This window comes from Leiobunum rupestre, chromosome 10 (assembly GCF_980474605.1).
Source record: "Leiobunum rupestre chromosome 10, qqLeiRupe1.1.hap1, whole genome shotgun sequence".
Classification (NCBI taxonomy): Eukaryota; Metazoa; Arthropoda; class Arachnida; order Opiliones; family Sclerosomatidae; genus Leiobunum; species Leiobunum rupestre.
In genome coordinates this window covers 27,802,536-27,824,949 of record NC_143393.1, presented here as the reverse complement: position 1 = coordinate 27,824,949, position 22,414 = coordinate 27,802,536, and the positions used below count along the sequence as shown (strand labels likewise).

At 34.8% G+C, this 22,414-nt stretch overlaps 1 protein-coding gene across 7 annotated transcripts in view; it reads left to right on the top strand.

Moving 5' to 3' along the window:
• Nucleotides 1–22,414, top strand: part of LOC149925326 (rap1 GTPase-activating protein 2-like) — a 110,393-nt gene that overhangs the window by 70,702 nt on the left and 17,277 nt on the right. For 3 of the 7 annotated variants that reach the window (XM_090161990.1, XM_090161988.1, XM_090161986.1), the window contains exon 1: nt 22,297–22,360. The exons of the other annotated variants lie outside the window; for them this stretch is intronic. In XM_090161990.1, coding sequence (XP_090018116.1) covers nt 22,326–22,360 — 35 coding nt within the window. In that variant the 5' untranslated portion in view covers nt 22,297–22,325. Of the gene's footprint in view, nt 1–22,296; nt 22,361–22,414 lie in introns of those variants that run through there. 7 annotated transcript variants of the gene reach the window in all.

Here is a 22,414-nt window from a genome sequence, read left to right as displayed (position 1 = left end):
TACTTTTGTTTATGAAAATGGAAAAAAAATGGTTGTGGTTACAATAATAACAAGTACTATATATAAATTTTATTTAATTTTACATTAGTAACGTGTGCAAATCATCAATAAACATAGTACTTGGAATAGTCGTGCAATTTTAGGAAATAGTATTAAATCAGTCGGTGAATTTTAGAAAATAGTATTAAATCATTCGATGAATTTTAGGAAAAAGTATTAAATCAGTCGGTGAATTTTAGAAAATAGTATTAAAAAAAGTCGGCGAATTTTAGAAAATAGAAAAGTCGGGGAACTGTAGGAAATAGTATTAAAAAGTCGGGGAACTGTAGGAAATAGTATTAAAAAGTCGGGGAACTTTAGGAAATAGTATTAAAAAGTCGGGGAATTTTAGGATATATTATTAAAAAGTCGGGGATTTTAGGGTATGTTATTAAAAAGTCGGGGAATTTTAGGATATATTATTAAAAAGTCTGGGAACTTTAGGAAATAGTATTAAAAAGTCTGGGAACTTTAGGAAATAGTATTAAAAAGTCGGGGAACTTTAGGAAATATTTAAACGTCAGGGAATTAAATTTCGATTGTAAATGGACAACGTTTACTGAAATATAAATTAAAGATTGCTAAATTTTAGCTTAAAATAGTCGAGGGAAATATCGGAAAATAACCAGGGAAAGTCAGATAATTTGAATCATGAACACATGTGGCAACCCTGAGGAAAACAGGTGTAAAATTTATAAAAATGAATTAAATTAAGAATTTAAAAAATCAGGGGGATTCAATACAGGCTTAAATATTTTTTATTAAAGATATGACTTATTTTTCTCGTTGTCGATATTTCAAAACAGAACTCTCAAGATGGTCGTTGCTATGGAGACTAAAACCGTAACACCTCTTAGACAAATATAGCCCGCAACGGAAGATATTATCTCCTTTCTACGTGATAGTAGTGTACATTCCACGCCTTCTTTGCCGCAGCTTATGGCGCTCCCCAAATTAAAATACTAGTGTCTTTTGCTACTAGCGCTACGGAGAAGCCTATATATGGGGTACGAGTCGTTTTTGGTTGGAGACTTGTCATTTCAGAAAGGCCACTACACGACGAATTAGTTGCGGGTGTACCCCGCCTAAAACGAAAAATTATCGCGAGGTCCCTTAAAGCAAGAGCACGATGGGCATTTTTGTTAAAGAGCTGCTCAGCTCTCTTGATATTCGCTCACGGTCATCCCTATTTGAGCGGCGGAATGGGCGCTCCTCTCTTTTCGCGCTCTTTTTTGAGAGGTGGAATGAGCACTCCTCTCTTGAGCGGTCCTTATTCGCTTCCTGGTCAATTTCGCTCAAAGTGAGAAGAGCGCGCCCATCAGTGGCTGAACCGGGAGGGGGTATAGGCACCGCGAATTCTATTTAGTAAGAAACGTTTCCCGAATTTAATTTAACCCCAACCCACTAAGACAGTCGTGGCCGCAGACTGGACCCCCTCGGCCTGCATTTTCCTGACTGGTGGGTAGTCTAAACAGAGATGTCGAGAGAGAGTACCGTCTTCGTATTTGGCGTCGCCAGCGCGCCCTGGTGGCGGCAGATGAAGTCTCTTTTCCGAAACAACTTGGGCGCGTGTTTCTCTGTATTTTTGTTCCACTCGTAAGCCTTGGTTGATTGAAGAAGAAAAGAGTTATTTGGTAATAAGTCGGGGCCGCTTTGTGTTGAATGCCGCCTTAATTAAGCGGAGGCCGTCGTCGTGACGTTCCAATTATTGTCTGCTCTAATGAATATGATTTTCAATTGATGTTGATGGAAAGGTGTATTTAAAAAGCTACACAATCATTTGAAACATTCGGCTACATGGAGGTAGCTCCTCCCCTTCCGTACCTCGTGAGTCATTCGACCAATCATTATTTGGTATTTTTCCTACTCTACTTCCGGCATAGACTTAACTCTGGACACTCCTCTCCGCCTTCAACTGTACTGCCCTACGTTTCAGAAACGCATTATCTCCAAAAATGGCATTTCGAGATAAATCGATTTTTTTCATTATTATGAGAAATAGTAATACTACAGTATTTAGGTAACTGAAAACTACTTATTAGGGTACGTTTCTTTTAGTCCGCAAAATCTCAGAATAATTTGACATAATGCGTTTTGTACGTTTATATTTGGCAAAACGCATTATGTGGTATAATAATAATATAGTTACGGCCATTGTGACTGTTTCCCTGGGAATTCAGATGAAGAAATTAGAGCAGACGGAATTAAACGAAATGAAGATTCATATTGGTTAATAACGACATAATCCGTTTCTGCAAATTTCCGACGGTCGTTAATGCGTTTCTGTGGAGTATTTTCGAAACTTTTCGATTTTAATGCGTTTTTGCATTTTCACAGCTCGAAAACTAGACCAGATAGAAAAATACGGATTTCAAATTTAGAATCAGCGCCTTAAAATTAGTAGTGTTGTAAGTCGGAAAAAATAAAAAAAAAAGTTTTCATTCCATAATTAATATAATATTGTTTGTAAATTTAAATAAAGCGGCATTTTCGCCTCTTTTTCGAATCTAAAAGTAAAACTAAACCTCTAGTCTATAGCTTTAAACTGATTAACAATGTAACACTATTAATGTTTTGTTGTATGTTTACTGTTATTAGACATATTTATCGATAAAAAGTGAAAAAAAACCCTTAAAATTTGTTTTATTTTTTATTTTTCCGATTTGCGGAAAATATTCTGGAAATTTTTCCGAATTTTATTTTTTCGGAAAATTAACAACACTAAAAATTAGTATGAGGACCATTCAAACCCAAATAGTCAAAAATGGTCGATAATGCGTTTCTGAAACGTAGGGCAGTAACAGAAGAGAGGTAGGTTTTGAAAAAAGTTACGAATTATAATAATAATAATTAGCGCTACACTGGCACCTCTGGTGGACGTTACAAGATTACGCACAGGCGCGCGGGAATAATTTCATATCCTTTTTGATTTAGGGAGTTGCCTCTCCTAAAGACTGTTTAGCTTTTGGCTTAGCTTAATAAAAGCTAAAAGAAACCGTCAGTAGGAAGGATTTTGTAAATTCAAAACGCGTGAGTCTCGATAATATTTTGGGAGGAGTATCCAGGGTGAAGCCTTTTCTTAGTCTATGCATCCGGAGACTAGCTGAAATTCGAACGATATTGACTAGCTGTTACATGTAGAGGTGTGCAAATACCATTTTTTTCAGGATCGAACCGAATATCAAATATTGTTTTCGCGGCACGTCAAATACCAAATCGAATATTTAAAACGTCAAATAATTTGGTCGAATATTTTTAGGTCAAAAATCCAAGACAGTTAACTGATCAAATACCAAACATAATTTAGAATATCAAATAATTTAACGTATTTGGTTTTCAAGTAACCAAATAGTAATAATAAAATAATAATTGAAATCACGGGAGTATTTGCATCTTGATCCCGAAAAAAATTGAAATCACGGGACGTTTTACTTGGAAATTGCAAAATAAGAAAATAATTTAATTTAGGCCTTAGCTATAAATATGGGCTTCTTAACCGAAAACTACAATAATATAGTACATTTTAGTATCTTTTGTAAAAATTTAATTCATTAATTTAATACATTCTTGACTTACTATTCAAATAAGTTCCAAATGTTACGTAAAATGCACTTTTTTAAGCACAAAATTACTTAAACCTTTATCCCGGTTTGGTTTTAGACTGGGTTTTAGTTTTACTTTTTTATTCTAGAATATATTTTGAATATTCGACTACTTGATCAGGAAAACCAAATATTCGCGAACTTTTCCAATCGCTATTCGTTTTGGTATTCGAACGAATTATTTGATCCACGAAATATTTTTCACACCCCTATAGTTACATTTCATTCATTTTGAGATGATTTTCTTTGTAAATAGTCTCTTTGAAATTTATTCTGGATAAAGATTGTATTTTTACTGAAGGAGAATTGCTAGGCCATTTCGTGAGCGCTGTGGTCTAGTTCTATACCCGCGTGTAATTCGATCACGTCGGTGGCAGAACATGGAAGTAGATATTTATACGTTCCTGGGTCCGTCGTGAGTGGAGGGATCGGACATTCAAAGAAATCCCATGCACTTGGCGAAATCCGAAATCCAGCCCGGAGATTTTTTCAAAATCTTGAAATCCGGCAAGAAATTAAATCTAACGAGAAATCCCGAAATCCATGATCCCCCAAAAGTTGAGAATCTGGAAATCCCGTACTCATTTTTGGTGAATGTCCGACCCTCAGTCGTGGGTACACCTTGCACGCGCCTGCCATTGTTTGAAGCACCCCGAAGACATCGACAATTGCAAGTGAACAACCTCTATTAGAACGGAGAGATGTTATCTCCAGCGGGTTTATTAATAATTCGGTCATTAAATATAAACGAAGATCCCTTTCATTTTATTTCATTTGAGTGAATATGTCAAATTAATTCTCCATCCCCCCAAGAAATATAAATTTATCTTTAAAATATCAGGCTCGTGACTTACTAGATGGCCGTTTTTAGCCAGACTACAAACTTCGCGGCTTAAATCGTGTGTAATTAAACATCACTAGGTTGCGAACTCGTTTTACATCAAGAATGGAGAAGGGAAAAAAGATTAATATAAATTGCTATCGGCCATTTCACTTTTTATTTCGACGCCCCTGTTTCTAAAATTACCCGAGTAAAACCAGTATCTTTTTTATACTCTTTTAAAATTTTAATGAGATGCTAGATAGTCTGCTATTTAGTGTGCGGTATGTGATTTTTTAATGACTTCTGTTCAATTGTCAATTTTCGGTTTTGGTTTGTATGTATCACGGTATACGTTCGAAGATAATGTTTTAAATTTGGTTGTTGACATCATCCAACGTCAAAAATCGTCTATTAAGAAAAAGGTTTTTCTCAATTATCCGATGAGAATTGTTAAATGTTGTAATTTTGCGGTGAGGTATAAACCCGGAGGCCCACAGGTAGATTTCACGTCACGTCATCTCTACAGTAGCTTTAGGCTAAAACCATTTTACTTTCGCTAAATCCTTTTCATTTTAAAATGAATTACTATCGAATTAGCCTTGGAATCTTCAAAATAACTAAATTACAGTTGAGACGTTTTTTTTTTGGTGGTTTGCTGCAGTCTCTAAACATTGAGCCACAGTACGTCACTGAATAGAGACTTGGCACTCCGTAGCTTTGGCCATGGCCACGATTGTGGTCATATTTTTCTCCCCACGATAAAAACTATTGAAAAACTAACGGTGAAAAGTCAGGGAATTTGAAAATGGAACCAAAAATCAGAGAAAAGTCAGGGAATTTGAAAAAAGGAACCAAAAATCAGAGAAAAGTCGGGGAATTCTAAAATGGAACCAAAAATCAGAAAAGTCAGGGAATTTAATTTTGGTTGTAAATAGTTCCTAAAAATTGCCTATTATGGTTTAAAATGAGGCTGAAAATCCACGGAAATAGTGAAAAACGTGGAAAATGGTTACTAAAATCTATGTTTATAATTTCCAAATTTGGCATAAAATAAGTTAGTAGAAATCTTGAAAAGTCGAGGAATATGAAACTTAAGAGCTTAAATAGAGTGGCCACAGTTTTTATCTCCAAAAAAAAACCAATTAGCGACTGACGTGTTTCCTCCCCCCTCTCGTGACCGGGGGAAAAATTAGACCTTGATGGCCCTGGATCATAAACTTATTTTTTAAAAATCAGTGACGTAATGCGCGTTGCTTGTGATTATAAATGCTAATAGGTTTGGGTGATATGCAAATGATCTTCAATATTTTTAAGTCGATCAATTTGTGGCCGAGTTTCTTGGAAAAAAACGTATACCCACTATCGTTAGAAAATAAAAATTGGAAACCGGTTATTGTAAAAAAAAAGGGAAAAAAAGGTCAATCCATTCTACATATTTTCCTTTTTTTTTGACGTCTTTGACAAGTGCTTCGAAGAAAAATCTTCGTAATTACGGTTGAGATACGTAAAATTAACTTGGTAATTTATGCTAATTTTATTTTCTCTAACGTATAATAATAACCAAATCAGTGGGTTGTTTTTGGTTTGGCCAGAAAGTTCTTATTCTAAGCTAAATGAATACGTTTAAGAAATATATTATTCTAAAAACACCCTTAAATTGTACCGCTACACGACGTTACTAGCTCATATTTTTCCTGATCCAATTTTTCTCTCAACACACTCTGGCATCTTTAATAATAACATGGCGGAAAGAATTTAGTGTTCTAAAAACGATTTTTCGTCGAGAACCGGTAGTAATTTCAAACCAAATTTGGCAATTTACGTAACGCTTTGTTTGTTAGATAGCAGTTTTTCGGTTAAATCTATTTTTTCCATTTTTCGACGTGCGTTTTCGTGCTTAAAATTGGCGTAATAAATGGTCGAATGACAGACATTAAATGCCACTAGAGGGCCCTTCTTTAGTATCAGATTAATCGGCAATTAAATTTGATTTGGAAACACCATTAGCGACGCTCGAGTGCCTAAGTAGCGCGGCCATCTAGCGGACGGTTGTAGTGACAATTAATTTCACCCTCCATTGTTTGTTAAAAGAGCGAATTAGTGTGCCGAGAGCCGTATCAAATGTATTCCTTCCCCTCCTTAGGTTATACGTAAACTTTACCCAATTTGAAGACTTTAATGTAACTAAATGACCAGTTTTTTCCAGTATTTATACCGCGTGTAATATTTCTCAATGTTGTTACTGAATTAATATATTACAATAATTAAAGTGTTAAAAGTATTGGTTAATTTATCGTAATTATCGGCTTTTATTACGACTGTTGTAATTTTTAATTTTCAAACTAGGTTACCTTACGGTTCGCTTTTAATTTTGTTTGTAACCATTTTTTTTTAATATTTCGAAATTTCGGAGTAATAATAAAAAGCTGTCCCATATTCGGGCCGAAAAAGGTCGTTTAGAAAAAAAAAACCGTGTGAAATGGAAATTTACGATTTGATTTTAATCTGCTTTTCCCATTCAATGAATAAAATTGTTATGTACTGCCTTTTTTAAATTATACTTTTAAAATCGAAATATATTTCGAAATGATTTGGGGGTATATTACTTACAAGGAGAGTACCCGAGGTGTTTATTGCCGAATTTGTTCAAAGTCGGGCCTAATGTAGACCTATATGAGATATGAAATTTCCCAAAAGGAGACGTTGCACTACCCATTCGATTTGCTATGGCAACCGAAAATGTTCTTGATCACTTAAAACAATAAAATCTCCATTTAAAAAAGCATTGGATTTCCTCGGTTTCACAGGGTCCTAGCTACGAAAATTTTGAAAAAATTTTAAAATCACGAAATGTGTAATTTAGACCACATTTAGGTAAATTTCATCAAGTTTGGGTAAATTGAAACATTTTTAGGGCAAATTTGTAACAAATTTTGGGTAAAATAAGGAAAAAATCTTATTTTGGTTGTAAGTGGTCAAAAACATTTTCGGTTGCCATGGCAAATCGAATGGGTAGTGCAACGTCTCCTTTTGGGAAATTTCATATCTCATATAGGTCTACATTACGGCCGACTTTGAACAAAATCGGCAATAAACACCTCGGGTACTCTCCTTGTTAGTATATTTTATCATAATGTTTTTTAAATTTTTGAATTTTTAACGAAATTTGAAAATTGGTACGTTGTCGGGGTAGGAAAGTTTTTTTTTAAATTAGTAGAGTTGAAGAATTAATGTTTTCAACTTCCATATTTACGATAGATCAACGAATATCTGCTCCGTGAAAAGAAGTCGAAGCAACTTTTAAACACATATTTTTAATTTAATTTTTACGTTTAAACCTTAGAACACAAAATTAATAATGATGCTTAAAAAACGGTTTAAAATCACAATTTATTTAACAATCTAACGTTTCTAAGGTCCTCATTATTAATTTGATTTTCGTTCACAATATGATCTTACAAAACAAGCTAGAAATATTCAACAAAAGCAACCCTAATTTTATTCACAAAACAATGAAAGCAAAAATGATTTTGTTTTTGAGAATGCGGCGTTCATTCATAAATTCTCGAATGAAGATGGCGATTTGAAAAGACCTTAGATCTCCCAACTACATATAATAAAATTGCTCCCTCTTGTTACGGCTTCTCTTCACGCCGATCACGATTTTCATAATTTATTGGCGGTTACATCACACCGCTTTGCTCAAAGACTAGTTTCTTCAAAGCGATTGTATCGAGAGAGAAATCCCAATTAAATGAATGGATGGAAAGTCCATTGTTACACCAGGGGTTCAAGCCTCCTACTTTTAATTGATCATCTTCGCGCCAATGTTGTTCAACTTGTTCTAAGGACGGTCGGAGCTCTTTAAGCCCAGTTCCCACTTGGCGAAAAAAGCAGTTTTCGAGCTGTAAAGTTTCAAAATCGCGGTTTGAAGCGAACGTTCTATTTTTTTTTACATCTCAGCCAATCAGAGGTCTCAGACGGCACATCCCGAAACGTAAGAGCCACTTCGTTTGCAGGAATAGCTTTTCGAAATCTGGTATTTTTCTTATCAATCCTATTAGATTTATTAATACATCGTATTTTTCGAAAAAACCCACAAAGCAAATAAAATTAATTTCTTAATCTGTCAAATATTGTTTACTCCAAATTACTCGCTTGAAAAACTTTCTCGGTCACAAAATTTTGCTCATTTCTTCAATAAGGTTATTATATTTTTAAAAATATCTCTAATACAAAACGTCTTTGATTTTTGGAGAAAAGTTTTTCATATATTGTATGAACCAATATAAGATATTAAGTAAAATTAAATTTATTTTATTGAAATTCTAGCGAAATTAGGATTAGCGTTTTTAAACAGTCGCGCCAAATGAGAACCTACCCACTAGCGATTAATAAAAACGCGTGAAATTATTTCTTCAAGTGGGAACTAGGCTTTACTGTCTAGAAATTATTTTTCATTGTACTTGATTTCGCATTTAATTGGCTTAATAGTCCGGTTTCGTTATTAAAGACTAATTGTTTAGCTGATGTTTTGAACCATGTGCCTCCAGGCGGCGCTCGTGTCTTCCACCATCAATTGTCTTTTTTCATATTTCCAGTTTGGTTATTGGTATTACCTTAGCACCGATTCTGAACGTGGAAATGAGTGAAACCGTTTTTATTTTGCTGATATATGAAAGATCTACAGAACCAAAACATGCGTTTTTACTGAATATTAACTAAACCTGTTAACATTTTCTAAGAAAAAACCTATAATATTCTAATGATATTTCCTAGTTGTCTCTATAGAAAAATTATATAGAGTATCAATAGAATATCTTAAGAATGGATAATTTATCTTAATATATTTGCCTTTAATTGCTTAACAGTATACAAATTTCCTAATTAAAAACTTAGAATATTAAAGATATTTCCTAGTTGTCTCTATAGAAACATTGTATAAACCGGGTGACCACACTAGCTATATTTTACAATTTTTCCTATATATCGATTTTCTCCCTATCAATTTTCCTATATTTCGATATATTTTTCGTACTTCGCGCCTTGCAATAGAAGGCGCTCAAAAACAGCCAGCCTTTTACTAAAGCACTAATTTCATTGGCTTTTACGGCTGGCTACTTTTTTGAAATGAAAGTGTAATATTACCCTAATATATAGCAGGAATCCATATCTCTACTTGGAATGCTTATCCTGACGTATCGCGTATGGTAAGATCACTCTGACGGCGTTGGCCCCGCCTACGAAAAAAAAACCCCCTCTGCGCGCGCTCCCCTCTCACGATGTTGGTTGTTAAACGCCTAGGTTTTCTTCTGCCGGTCACCCTTTAAATTTACTTTCCTTCCAAACAAATACCCTGGTGGTAGGCCAACGTGTTCTGCTGTTGGCCTACCACCCGCGTATTTGTTTGGAAAGTAAATTTAAAGGGTGACATGCAGGAGAAAACCTAGGCCTTTAGGTTAACATAGTGACGTCAAAAAAAAAACCGTCAGCCACATCGAGACGAAAATCTGCCGCGATAATAATTCCAAGTAGAGGTAGAAAATTTGTGATGTTTTCACATTAAATGTAATATTACTATAATAATAATAATAATAATAATAATAATAATAATCAGCTAGGCTAATACCCAAGGCACCACCTTAGGCCTAAGTCATCAAGCGACTTGAAGCTTTAAATTCCGGTGGCCGGGTTACACTGCGTAGGAGGGTGGTGGCGAGCCCTGCATGCTACGCGATCGAGCCAACAGCTCCCTACACTAACTATTACCGCTAACCTCAACAAGTTTTTATGGAAGGGGAAACCAAAGATCCTTTAATTTGTTTTATCTTTAGTACACATATTATTAGAATTTCCTATATTTACCTAAAAATTACTCCTATTATTTTCTATATTTTTTATGAATTTCCCATTTTTCCTATAAAAAATTGAAGGGTTTCCTGTGGTCACCCATTATAAAGTATGAATAGAATAGCACCACCTTTTGTACAGGTATTTACCGCAGAAACTATCTAGCACTGCAATACGCCATAATATTAAAGTAATTTTTAGACCTTTCGGATAAAGTTGATCGATTAATTTAATAGAACGAGCAGCCCTCAAAAAATGACATTGATGAAAACCACGTTTTATTACAGATACAAGCCTTTGCCAAGTAGCTTACGTATAGGATGACTGGGGGCTGAAAATATTACCGTCGTTATGAAAGAAAGGATACTTTCGCCTTTGGAAACAATATGGAAAGAGTGGGGAGGGATATCGTGAATTCCGTGTTGGGCATTTCTGTCAGAGAGCCGCTCAGCTCACTCACCGCTCGCACTCGCTAGCCTAAAATCCGCTCACGCTCACGTCCTTTTTAGCGTGCGCTCTTCTTTTTTCGCTCTTTTTTTGAGCGGCGAAATAAGCACTCCTCTCTTTTCGCTCTTTTTTGAGCAGCAAAATAAGCACTCCTCTCTTTTCGCTCTTTTTTGAGCAGCAAAATAAGCACTCCTCTCTTTTCGCTCTTTTTTGAGCAGCAAAATAAGCACTCCTCTCTTTTCGCTCTTTTTTGAGCAGCAAAATAAGCACTCCTCTCTTTTCGCTCTTTTTTGAGCAGCAAAATAAGCACTCTCTTTTCGCACTTTTTTTGAGCGGCAAAATAAGCACTCCTCTCTTTTCGCTCTTTTTTGAGCAGCAAAATAAGCACTCCTCTCTTTTCGCACTTTTTTGAGTGGTAAAATAAGCGCTCCTCTCATTATCATTTCGCGATCTTGTAAAAAAAACCTCAATTTCGCTCATAATAAAAAAGTTGTGCCCATCACTGCATGAATTTCCGCTGGCCTTATTCAGCGGGGGGGGGGGGGCTTAGTTTTCCTCTTTACATCCCCCTCCATCTTTCTGGCGTTTTAAAAGATGATACTTCTCCGATCGGTCATCCATCACCATCATTCGCTCTTCATCCTCGCATCGCATCTTCGATAAAGGGTCATTCGCAATCTCCATCCGAAGACTCCCTACTACTCGTCGTTACCCTAGAATAAAAACCGAGTATCTTCAAAAACCGTGTTTTAACAAATTCTTTTAGTCTTTTGACAAACTAAATAACCTAATATACCCATTTAATAAACTTTTAAACACAATCTATATTTTGACCTAATAATTTTAATTAAAAAATATCGCCACTTCAATTAGACGTTTTTTGAATCAATAATATTGTAAAAAACCAATTGTCTTATAGTAATATATTCTTATAATAAATGTCTAAAATAAATTCCTTCCAGCGTGATAAAATATTAATATTTTCATGTTTAGCATTTTTTTTAAAAAAATCAAATTAATCGATTTGATTGAACTAGTTGATTTTTATACAATTAATGACTCTTTTCCTGTATAACGGATATTTTACTTTTATCAGTTAGCTAATCTTGAATTAAACGAAATCCTAATTAAATTTAATTACTATTTCATATTTTAGTTTGCTCAGATTATCTATGTATTTTAATATTTTAAGAACCTTTTATGCCATTTTTTATTCCTCCATTGCAATGTACAGGGTATTTCAAAAGGTTACGCAAAATTTTTAAGGAGTTGTAGGGGTGAGTTGAGAAGTATGCCGGTTTCCCCCGATTTTCCTAAGATGAGTTAAAAGAGCGCCAGAGAGCGTCAAAGTGTGGCCGACTAGCCCCTGGAAGTAGGCTGCAACAAGCGCAAAACCAAGCAGCAGGGAAATGTGAACATTAAGGTTTGGGTTCGTGCATGGACTAATTAATATTAGTCCATGGTTCGTGTGTTTGGTAAAAAAGGACATTGTAAACAAATCGAGGTAACCAGCGTATAAAAGTAAACTTAAACAGTATTTAAAGTCACTGCTGCTTGGTTTTGCGCTGGTTGCAGCCTACTTCCATGGGCTAGTAGGCCACACTTTGAAGCTCTCTGGCGCTCTTTTATCTCATCGTAGAAAAATGGGGGAAAAACCGGCATACTTCTCAACTCACGCCCACAACTCCTTAAAATTTTGCAAAACCTTTTGAAACAACCTGTATTGTGTGATTTTAAACAATGATTTTTTAAATAACTCAATTTTTATCATGATTTCAAATACTTTTAGTCTTTAGAAATCCTTAAATAAATCAAAACGGAGTTACGATGTTTTTACCCTCGTTCGTCTTCTTTTCATCCGCCCCCCTCCCATTTACAACCTTCCACCCCCCCCCCCCCCCTTCGAATAGAGAACAGATTGAAATGCGGGGGGTTTATGTATGTAGATGCAAACGCCGCATCCCCTTACGTGGGCAAAAAGACTGAATCGAGTTTCCCCGATGTTCGCGTGTTGTTCTGAGTTTGCTTACTATTTATTAGATATTCTGAGCCTGGAAATTGACGGATTGGTTTGGAAGGATGCGCAACCCGAAACCTGGATACAAAATGAATGAAGTCATTAGTGATCGGCGATTTCCCGGAAAGCCACGATTACCTTATGTTTGTTCCTAATTTTATACTCGCGGTATTAACGTAATGGCTTTTTTTTTGACATTTACGAGTACGATAACGTTGTAAATATTCAAGGTTTAATGAAGAAATTGGTTCTGATGGACATTTCCGTTATTGTCATAATTCGTTTTATTGGCGAAATTTCTATTTTGAACACGTTTTCGCTCTAGACTCATGTTCGATTGTGAAACGTGCGTAATTGTATCTGTTAATCCCTCTTTAATACCGCGATTAATTATCGTGATTTAATTAATTTCGTAATTGCCGATAACGATATCGATTGTTTACGGTCGTAAATATTTTGGGTTTTTTTCCTCAACTTTTTTTGATAATCCCTAATTATGAAACGGTACGTTGTTTTAAAACAGATTACGAATTTATGGTATTAAAATGTTTTATATTTCAAGTTCATATGGTTAAGAATATTTTTTCTTTTATGGTAAATTATTTGCGAAATAATTATAATTATATACTTTATATTTATATTATAATATTTATTAATAATTTATAATAAATTCCTTATAAAGGAGCCCGTTATTATAGCCTAGACTTTTTTCCCAATAGTTATTTCTTTAAAATAAACAGAATTAAAAAAATTAAAAAATATAATATTTTGCGCTTACGTCACAAGAAACAACTTATATTCCTCTGGCGACTGTAGGCTCTGTAGCGCGTGCTCGTAGACTCGTAAAAGTAAGAGGCTGTGACGTAAGAGCCGCATTAGAACAAGAAGGCCACGTTACTTAAAAAGAACTATACGCTGCCTGAGAGCAAAAGTGAAACAAGTCGAGATACGTGACTTTTGAAAGAAACTCGAATTTACACTTAAATACAGTAAAACAGGGTTCGAATTTAACCCACCTTAAAAAGTTTCAAAAATGACGAAAAAAGTTTAAATTTATAGTTAAATAATTAAACTATATTAAAGAATTAAACTTTAATTCTTTAAATTCTATATATTACAAAAATATTGCTTTTTTATAAAACGTATTTACACAAAATACATTACCAGTGTTTTGGTAAACACTAATCTAACAGTAGCAAGTTAAGTGTTAACTAAACAGTAAGTTTTAAACTTCTGTAACTTTCAATTAATATTTAGCAGAACACGGAGAACACGGAGAAGACGATACTTTACGTCTACGAAAGATAAGAATAAGTGCGAGAAATAAGTAGTGTTAAATTGAAAATAAAAATAAAAATTAAGTAAATCATCGATTTAGGGTATCATATTTGGTAAAAAACCCAAAAACGCAAAAAATCCCAATGGGCTGGGTTTTTTTTTAAACCCTGCAGTAAAACATAAGTATAAAAAGTTTAAATTTAAATCAATAGATTACCAATAGCGGATTTTGACTTGACTATTACTATCAAGACTTTATTTTAAAATTATGGAATAATTTAGCTGCACAAGGTTAAATCATGTTCAACAATAACTCATATTGATAATTATTTTTAGTTTTACTTTACTACGCTGTTTAAATTAAATATTTCGCAACATCAATCTACTTTTATTAATCCTTTACGTCTTAATCTTAATAATGGTCATAAATAACGTGGTTACTTAATTTTTACAACTTCCCTAATACGAGCAAAACCCGAAGACGAACGACTTCGGCTGGGGTAAATGATAATCTGATAATCTGTCTGTCGTCGCCCCTGCAAATAGAATAGAAGTTTTTATTTAACTAAAAGGTAATATATCGTGATAAGCCTGGGTCCAGTCGCCTTATCCGACTCATTGTGTCACTAGAGATTAGCCATTTTATCGCGAGTCTATGATGTACCTCGAGTTTATTCAATTTACATTTCAGAATTTTGCGATTTACGCTCGCGAATTAACCAGCTCCTCAATTTTTAGATTTTAAATTTAAGAGTATAAAAAATAAATTGATGTGAATTTGGTGAGCAAGTTGCGATGGTTGATTTAAGCGTGACCATTCACGGAATGCAAGCCACGTCGAAGAAAAAGCGCGTGTCCAAACCGGCTTGGCTTAATCGTCTTTCGGTCGGATATTTTACCAGAAGTCCCCAACATGGGTAAGATGGATTGTTTTGAACCTCTCTCTTTACGCGGTATTTAAATAGTAAATATTTGTATATAAATTGCCGCCTCAATTCCCTTATATAAATAACTCGCATACTATATGCCGTACAACTATTTGGCTGAGGGAATTTTAAAATAGGCCTAAAAAGTCGGGGAATTTTAAGAATTTGTAAACGTCAGGGAATTCAATTTTCTTTTGACACTTTTTGAAGGTAATTTTACTCTAGATCTATAACAAATTCTATAATTATCATTTATTTCCTTGAAAGTTTGGCTAATTTTTTCAACATTGCGATAACCTTTTTACTGAATTACAAGTCCCTTGAAATTTATTAACTTCTAATAAAAGTAAAAATATAACATTTTTGGTCCTAAAAAAGTCAGGGAAAATCTCTTAAAATGGTCAGGGAATTTGAATCTGAATCTGAAAATTTTGTTGGCAGAACTTTACCGCAGTTTACACACCACACACCTTTTGGTAAAATCTGCTAAAAACGATGGCAGTAGGGAATATAATATTTATATTTAACTGAAGGGGAGTGGTTAGCACTTTCACCTCGCAGCGAGAGGAGCAGAGCTCGACCCCAGTTTGCGGCATAATAAATATTATATCATTATTATTATTATAACTATTTTCATTATTTACAAAATCATTTTTCTTACTATGAATTTACTTGGAATCCAAAATCTTCATTTAGTGAAATATAATAACAGGGTTCGTACACGACCTGGAAAAGTCAGGGAATTCGGAAATGTTTCCAAAATGTCAGGGACCCAAAAAAAATCAGGCAAAACAATTTTTAAAGAAAATATTTTTAAGATTTTTACCTCAAGCCATTCATTTATTCTACAAAAATAGTCAGGGAAAATTTGGCAATTTGGTCAGGGAAAACCTGGAAATGTCAGGGAATTCAATTCCGGACCCTGAATAATGGCATTAGAAACGAGGGGCAGTTCACATCCATTTTGGGATGATTAAATCAGGGTAATCAAGATTAAAAAATCTAATCACGATTTAAACGATTTAATTATTTTAATCAGATTTAAACATTTTAATCAGATTTAAACATTTTAATCAGATTTAAACATTTTAATCAGATTTAAACATTTTAATCAGATTTAAACATTTTAATCAGATTTAAACATTTTAATCAGATTAAACATTTTAATCAGATTAAACATTTTAATCAGATTAAACATCTTAATCAGATTAAACATTTTAATCAGATTAAACATTTTAATCAGATTTAAACATTTTAATCACAATTTAAACATTTTAATCACAATTTAATCATTTTAATCACAATTTAATCATTTTAATCACAATTTAATCATTTTAATCACAATTTAATCAAAATAATCGGTCGAATCGAGATTTTATCGAGCGCGGTAAAGACGAAATAATAATTCTAATCACATATTAAATTATTCTAATCAGATTGTTCTAATCACGCACAATTATAATCATTATGATTATCGTTCTAATTTCTAATTGCTATTTAATCATAATCACGATTTAATCGTTTCAATCATGATTTAATCATTTAAATCAGATTTAAACAATCTATTAATTGATTTAACATGATTAAATCAACATAATCGTGATTAAATTGAATTTAATCAAAATAATAACTATTAAATCTAATTTAATCTTTCGAGGGGTGCGTCGTTAATCAAGGAAGTGACTTGCCCCTCGATTAGAAACAATATTTTAAGGAACAAACTTCCTTTATTTGAACGATAAGAACGTATAAGCGATATAATCGTAATAATATTCCCGCTAAATTAATATTTACAAATCCTGCGAATGCCCCGGGGAATCCAAATATTCTTCCTTTCTCTAAACTATACTTGTCTAAATCTCCTCCCCCTCCTCCTCCGGGCAAATAGCGCATTGTCAAATTAGCGTAGCTGGGGTTTTATTTTAATCGCTGGGAAGTATATGGGATAGTAAAATATGGATAAATTTCTCCCTTCAGTCCGGCGCGTCCCATACGGCGCCAGATTTATACTCCGAGAAATAAAAAAAATTCGTTTTTCGTTTGACACCATTGACAAAGTTAGAGTAGACCTTCGATATCAGCAAAATGGCTCCCGCAGCGTTTAGAGGGTAATTATTCGTATAGGGTATTTATCTACGTCGTTGTCTGTTCTAGGAATATGGAGTCCTCTATCTCTTCATCTAGTGGGGCTTAAACTTAAAAACGTAATCTTAGAATTAACTTAATTCAATATTAATTGATAACTTAATTTTAATTTATATTAAGATTAAAAATTTGTAATAGGATTAAAAATTCAGTTACTATTGAAATAAGTAGTGTTGTTAATTTTCCGGGGGAAAAAAATGCGGAAAATTTTCCGCAAATCGGAAAAATAAAAAAATTAAACATTAATTACTTTTGAAGGGTTTTTAATTTTATTTACTTTTTATAGATATAAAATGTCTAATAACAGTAAACATACTACAAAACATTAATAGTGTTACATTGTTAATCAGTTTAAAGCTAGTCTAGAGGTTTAGTTTTATTTTTAGATTCGAAAAAATGCCGGTTTATTTAAATTTGCAAACAATATTAGACTAATCATGTAATTAATTTCGGAAAAATACCGAAAATTTTCCGGAAAAAAGGCCTCGGTCATTACCCGACTTAGTACACTGAATTATGATCAAAATTCAGTTACTATCGAATTAAAATGAAGAATTTAGTTAATATTGAAGTAAATAATATTAAAAGATTATTACTGTACCAAATGTATTATAGAAAATGTAGATGACATAAGCGCCGGATGATATTTTGTATTTTGGCCAACTTGTTAACGCGAACTTACGAGGGGTAGAGGGGGGGGGGGTCAAAGATGAGTGGAAGCCATATTTTTTCTCACGCCAAGAACAGGCCTGCTGATGGACGTATTTCCTTCCATTTCACGGTGAATTTCGTCTACCCGGAACCCCGAGCGAGGCCCAGACGCGCCAACGGCTCTTGGCTAATTTCCCAAGCGCGCGGTGAAGACTGGGTGCTTCTGGGTCCCCACCAACTCCCATTTAATTATAGGTTGTCCCCCCGCGTCGATAAAATGTACTTTGACTCCTCCCGGCGATATTTTGAACGACCGTATTAAGCGCCCTCTGGATTTTTTTCCGGCGTCGCTGAGTAAACTTATTCCAAAGACTTGTTCCCGCGTTAATGAGTTCTTCATTTTTGTTGTAAACTTTCGATTTGCCGGCTGTTCACCTTCACCTTATTAACATATGAACCTTTATTTTATTGATTTACTTATTCAACTATCGAGCTATAGTTTAGTTTAGTCTAAATTGGTCTCGTCGCTAGTTCTACAGCATTGCGTTTCTTCTTGTGCGCTTGCTGAGAACTTGAGATTATGCCAAATCTTTTAAACCATCATTACTCGTGTTACGAATGATTGAAAAACGTCAGGTAATACATAATGCAAATACAGTAGAACCAATGACGAGCTTAATAAAATTGAGACACTAAATCTTTTCAACTCGTGTTATGAATATTTGAAAAAGGTTTGGTAATACTGTATTTGCATTATGAATTACCTATGACGAGCGCAATAAAATTGAGATTACCCCGAATGTTTTAAACCATCATTACTCGTGTTACGAATGATTGAAAAACGCCAGGTAATCCATAATTCAAATACAGTAGAACCAATAACGATAATTATAAAATTGAGACTACACTAAAACTTTAAAACCATCATTACTCGTGTTACGAATGATCGAAAAACGTTTTTAAGCCGCGTAAACTAATTCAAAGAACGTACTTCATTCTAAAGCTTAAAACATGAAAGCTTGTGGTCGTGCTGAGTGATTGGCGTTTTAGCTGAAACCCGCGTCGTCCCATTATCTGGTTTCCTGACGCGTTATTCGTCACCCGTCGAGTGCGATGGAACCTCTTGGGTATACGGTAGACCACCCACACTCGTAAAACCACCCTGATGGATCCCAAACCTCCGTTTCTTGACGACACCCGTTCCGCGAAACTCCGTAACCCCGCACCAACTGAAACAAAAGATGCTAGTACGAGTTCATTAAGGGAACTCCATTACTCCAAAGTGAACTAAACTGCGCCATCTAGATTCCATTTTTCTCGGTCGCCAGTGAACCGGGGCAATTGCGGAAGAAAATAGTTCCTTTTATTCTCGGATTGTACTATAAAAACAAGAGAAGTAATTAGGCTTATGTATGGGAAAGTCCGCTAAGCCTTGGCTCGCGGTAATGAATGCTTAAATATACCGCTGAATGCGTCGGTTTTGTGTATTTGCCAGATAGAGAATCCGAATATTTTCCCCTCTAGCCAGAAACGTACCCTCTCTCAGAAGTATCGGGTTACGCGGGGAGGGCGCCCTGTTCAGACTGATTGATGACCCTGAGCCCTGGATACATTGCACTTGTCTACCGAAGCGGAAGCCGCTGGTAGGGTTAGGTTTGCGTTACGACTCGGTTGTGGTCTTCTTTGGGGTTGAAATGAAGAAAAAACTTAATTTATGCCGCCATGCAAGTGGTCTGTTTTTTTTAGATTTCTTACTAACCCCGTGTTTTTACTACGTGTCTGAGTTATGGGTTATTCCTGGGTATGCTATACATACATACATTATGGTGGTTTTTTTCAAGCGTTGGTTAACTTACTGTAGGGTTATATCATTGCAAGGTTGCCATGGTGCATTTGAAAACAGGCCTAAGAAATATAATTTAAGTTTATGTAGAAAATTTTATGAAGGTGATCTAAAACGTGAATTGAATTTTATGATTAAACAAATTCATTTTTTGACTCGTTGAAATATTAACTGATTTAATTTCCCAGTCTTTAACTATTTGCCATTCACGTTCCGCTTGTCTGTCGTCTGCTCTTAATAAAAATAAATAATAATAATCAGCTAGGCTAATACCCAAGGCACCACCTTAGGCCTAAGTCATCAAGCGACTTTTAAAGCCAATAATTCAGGTGGCCGGGTGACAATGCGTAGGAGGGTGGTGGCAAGCCCTGCATGCCATGCCAACAGCTTCCTACACTCGCTATTACCGTTAACCTAAACAAGTTTTTATGGAAGGGGAAACCGAAGAACCCGGGGGAAAAGCCCTTAAACCAGCGGGAGAGAACTTGCAAACTCAACGCGGGAAGGAGTTGTACCAAGTTTTCACCCAGTGCCACAAACTGGGATCGAACCCGGCTCCTCTTGCTGCGAGGCGAAAGTCTTTAGTCTCTAGTCAGGAGGTAGTGGTTACTGAACTAAGACTTCATTAACTTTTGATAAAAGTAAAATAAAAATAAAAATTTTGAAACTTTAAATGGTTAGGTAGAAGTCAAACTTTTAATCTGAATTTATTGTGGCAACCCTGTAGTGGCTAAAAAAGGATTTTTAATTTTATTTTTATATTGTTATACGAATCATGCATTTTGATAAATTGTATTATCTCCTATTCAATATGTAATCTTTCATCAGCCTAAACCAATTTTTAATTTCTTAATGTTACGTAATAAACCCATCAACGGGAGAATATAATGTCAATAAAGATAATCGAAACTGTAATATAAACATTCGTGAATTAATCATTTCTAGATTATATTAAGATTTAGTGGATGTTAGATTGAACGGACTTAGAAATAAATCTTGTCGGGAATTAGTGAGACACGCTGCGATAAAAAGGAAGATCAGATATCTGGTAATGCCCATCTATTTGTCAGTCTAAGAATCCCACTAATGCAATTTAAGCGCCTCTTTTTGGGCTGCTCTCTTCGGTGATTTCATTTTTCCCCCTTGAAAACTTACCGTCTGGAAATTTCGCTGTTTCGAGGTAAGCTACCTAATAGCTCCAACCCAGACTGAAAGCGGGGTAAAAGCTGCGAGCTTTAAAGGTGCTTTGAAAACCATTTGAATACGTTATAGAATAGAGTTTAGTTACAATTTATCGTATGTTTTGATACTTTTTCTACAATTTACGATTTTCTAGTCATTTTGTTTATTTGCGCTTTTTCCCTAATCGAGTTTGCCGAATTTGGCCATACGTGCGTGCTGTGCCATCTACATTCAGTTTCGGGAATTATTTATTGTTAGGGTCCCAATGGCGGTAATTTGTCTTTGTTGCGGTTTCCGAAGAAAAACCTTTTAAATCAACCGGGAAATACACACCGATCGTTTATTTTATAAAATTCACCGCCAATTTTTTAGTACTTACTACAGTGTCCGGGAATTTGCATATGGGTTTAAAAGTCGGGGAATTTGCATATGGGTTTAAAAGTCGGGGAATTTTAATATATGTACTCTAAAAAGTCGGGGAATTTTTATATATGTACTCTAAAAAGTCTGAATTTTTAAAATTACTTTAAAAATAAAGGAAATGTCAGGCAACCAAGTATTGCAACCTGAAGAACCTTACCTCAATTTAGGACAAATTTTTACAATCGCATACTTCGCCTACTTCTTATTAAACCCCCTAGCTATAAAAATTCAAGATAACAGACTAAACTAATCATTTAGCTAAGTAAAAGCAATTTGCTTTGAAAGCAAAATATACGTAACCTAATGATTTATTTGATTCAAAACTAGATCTCAAAACACCCTCAGCAATAGAGATATAGGGAGGAAAAAACATTCTTATTAATACTATGAATTTTACTATACTATTTGAATTTTTAAAATTACTTTAAAAATCAGGGAAATGTCAGGCAACCAAGTATTGCAACCTGAAATGTAAACTCGGGATTTTTCCTTTTGTGAAGAACTGAGTAGTGACGTCTTTTCGGGCACCTGCCATAGTGGGGGGGGGGGAGGGCAGTGGGGTTTTGCGAGATGGACAATGGGCGAATTTTGGGTAAATTTTCATCCCTTCCCAAAATCTTGGCAAACTTGAGGATATTACAGTCGATTTAGTGAAAGTCGCGTCAGTGGCCCGAACTTATCGTGGTATATTTATTCTCCAATTTTAGTCCAAATATAAAGTATATAGCCCCTGTGACTGTAAATTACTAACTCTAAAATTATCAAATACATATTTTGTATAATTTAATTTTAAATGTAATTCGAGTGAACGAATCGGTGGCTCTATAATTAAGTAGAAGAGAAATCGTGATTTCTAAAACTCTTCGAAGCGCGTCGCTTTTTTAATATTACGCAATTTTATCAATGGGAATGTTATCGAAACGCGTAGTTATTATTTGGAGAGTCTTACGTCGCAAGATACCTGGCAAGATGTCCTACCCGCAGCAGTGAGTGGGTTTTAACTCGAGCTTTCTTCAATAACTTTTTTATCTTATCTCGCGCGTTCCGCTTTCGCGCAGTTGGAAAAATATTTTCGGTCGTAGTGGTCAATTAGACAACTATGCGTTTATTTCGTTCGTTAACGTTTAATAGGATGTACGTAGCGTTGTAATTCGTTTCCTCGCAAGGTGTGTCTAACTCGAGCTCTTT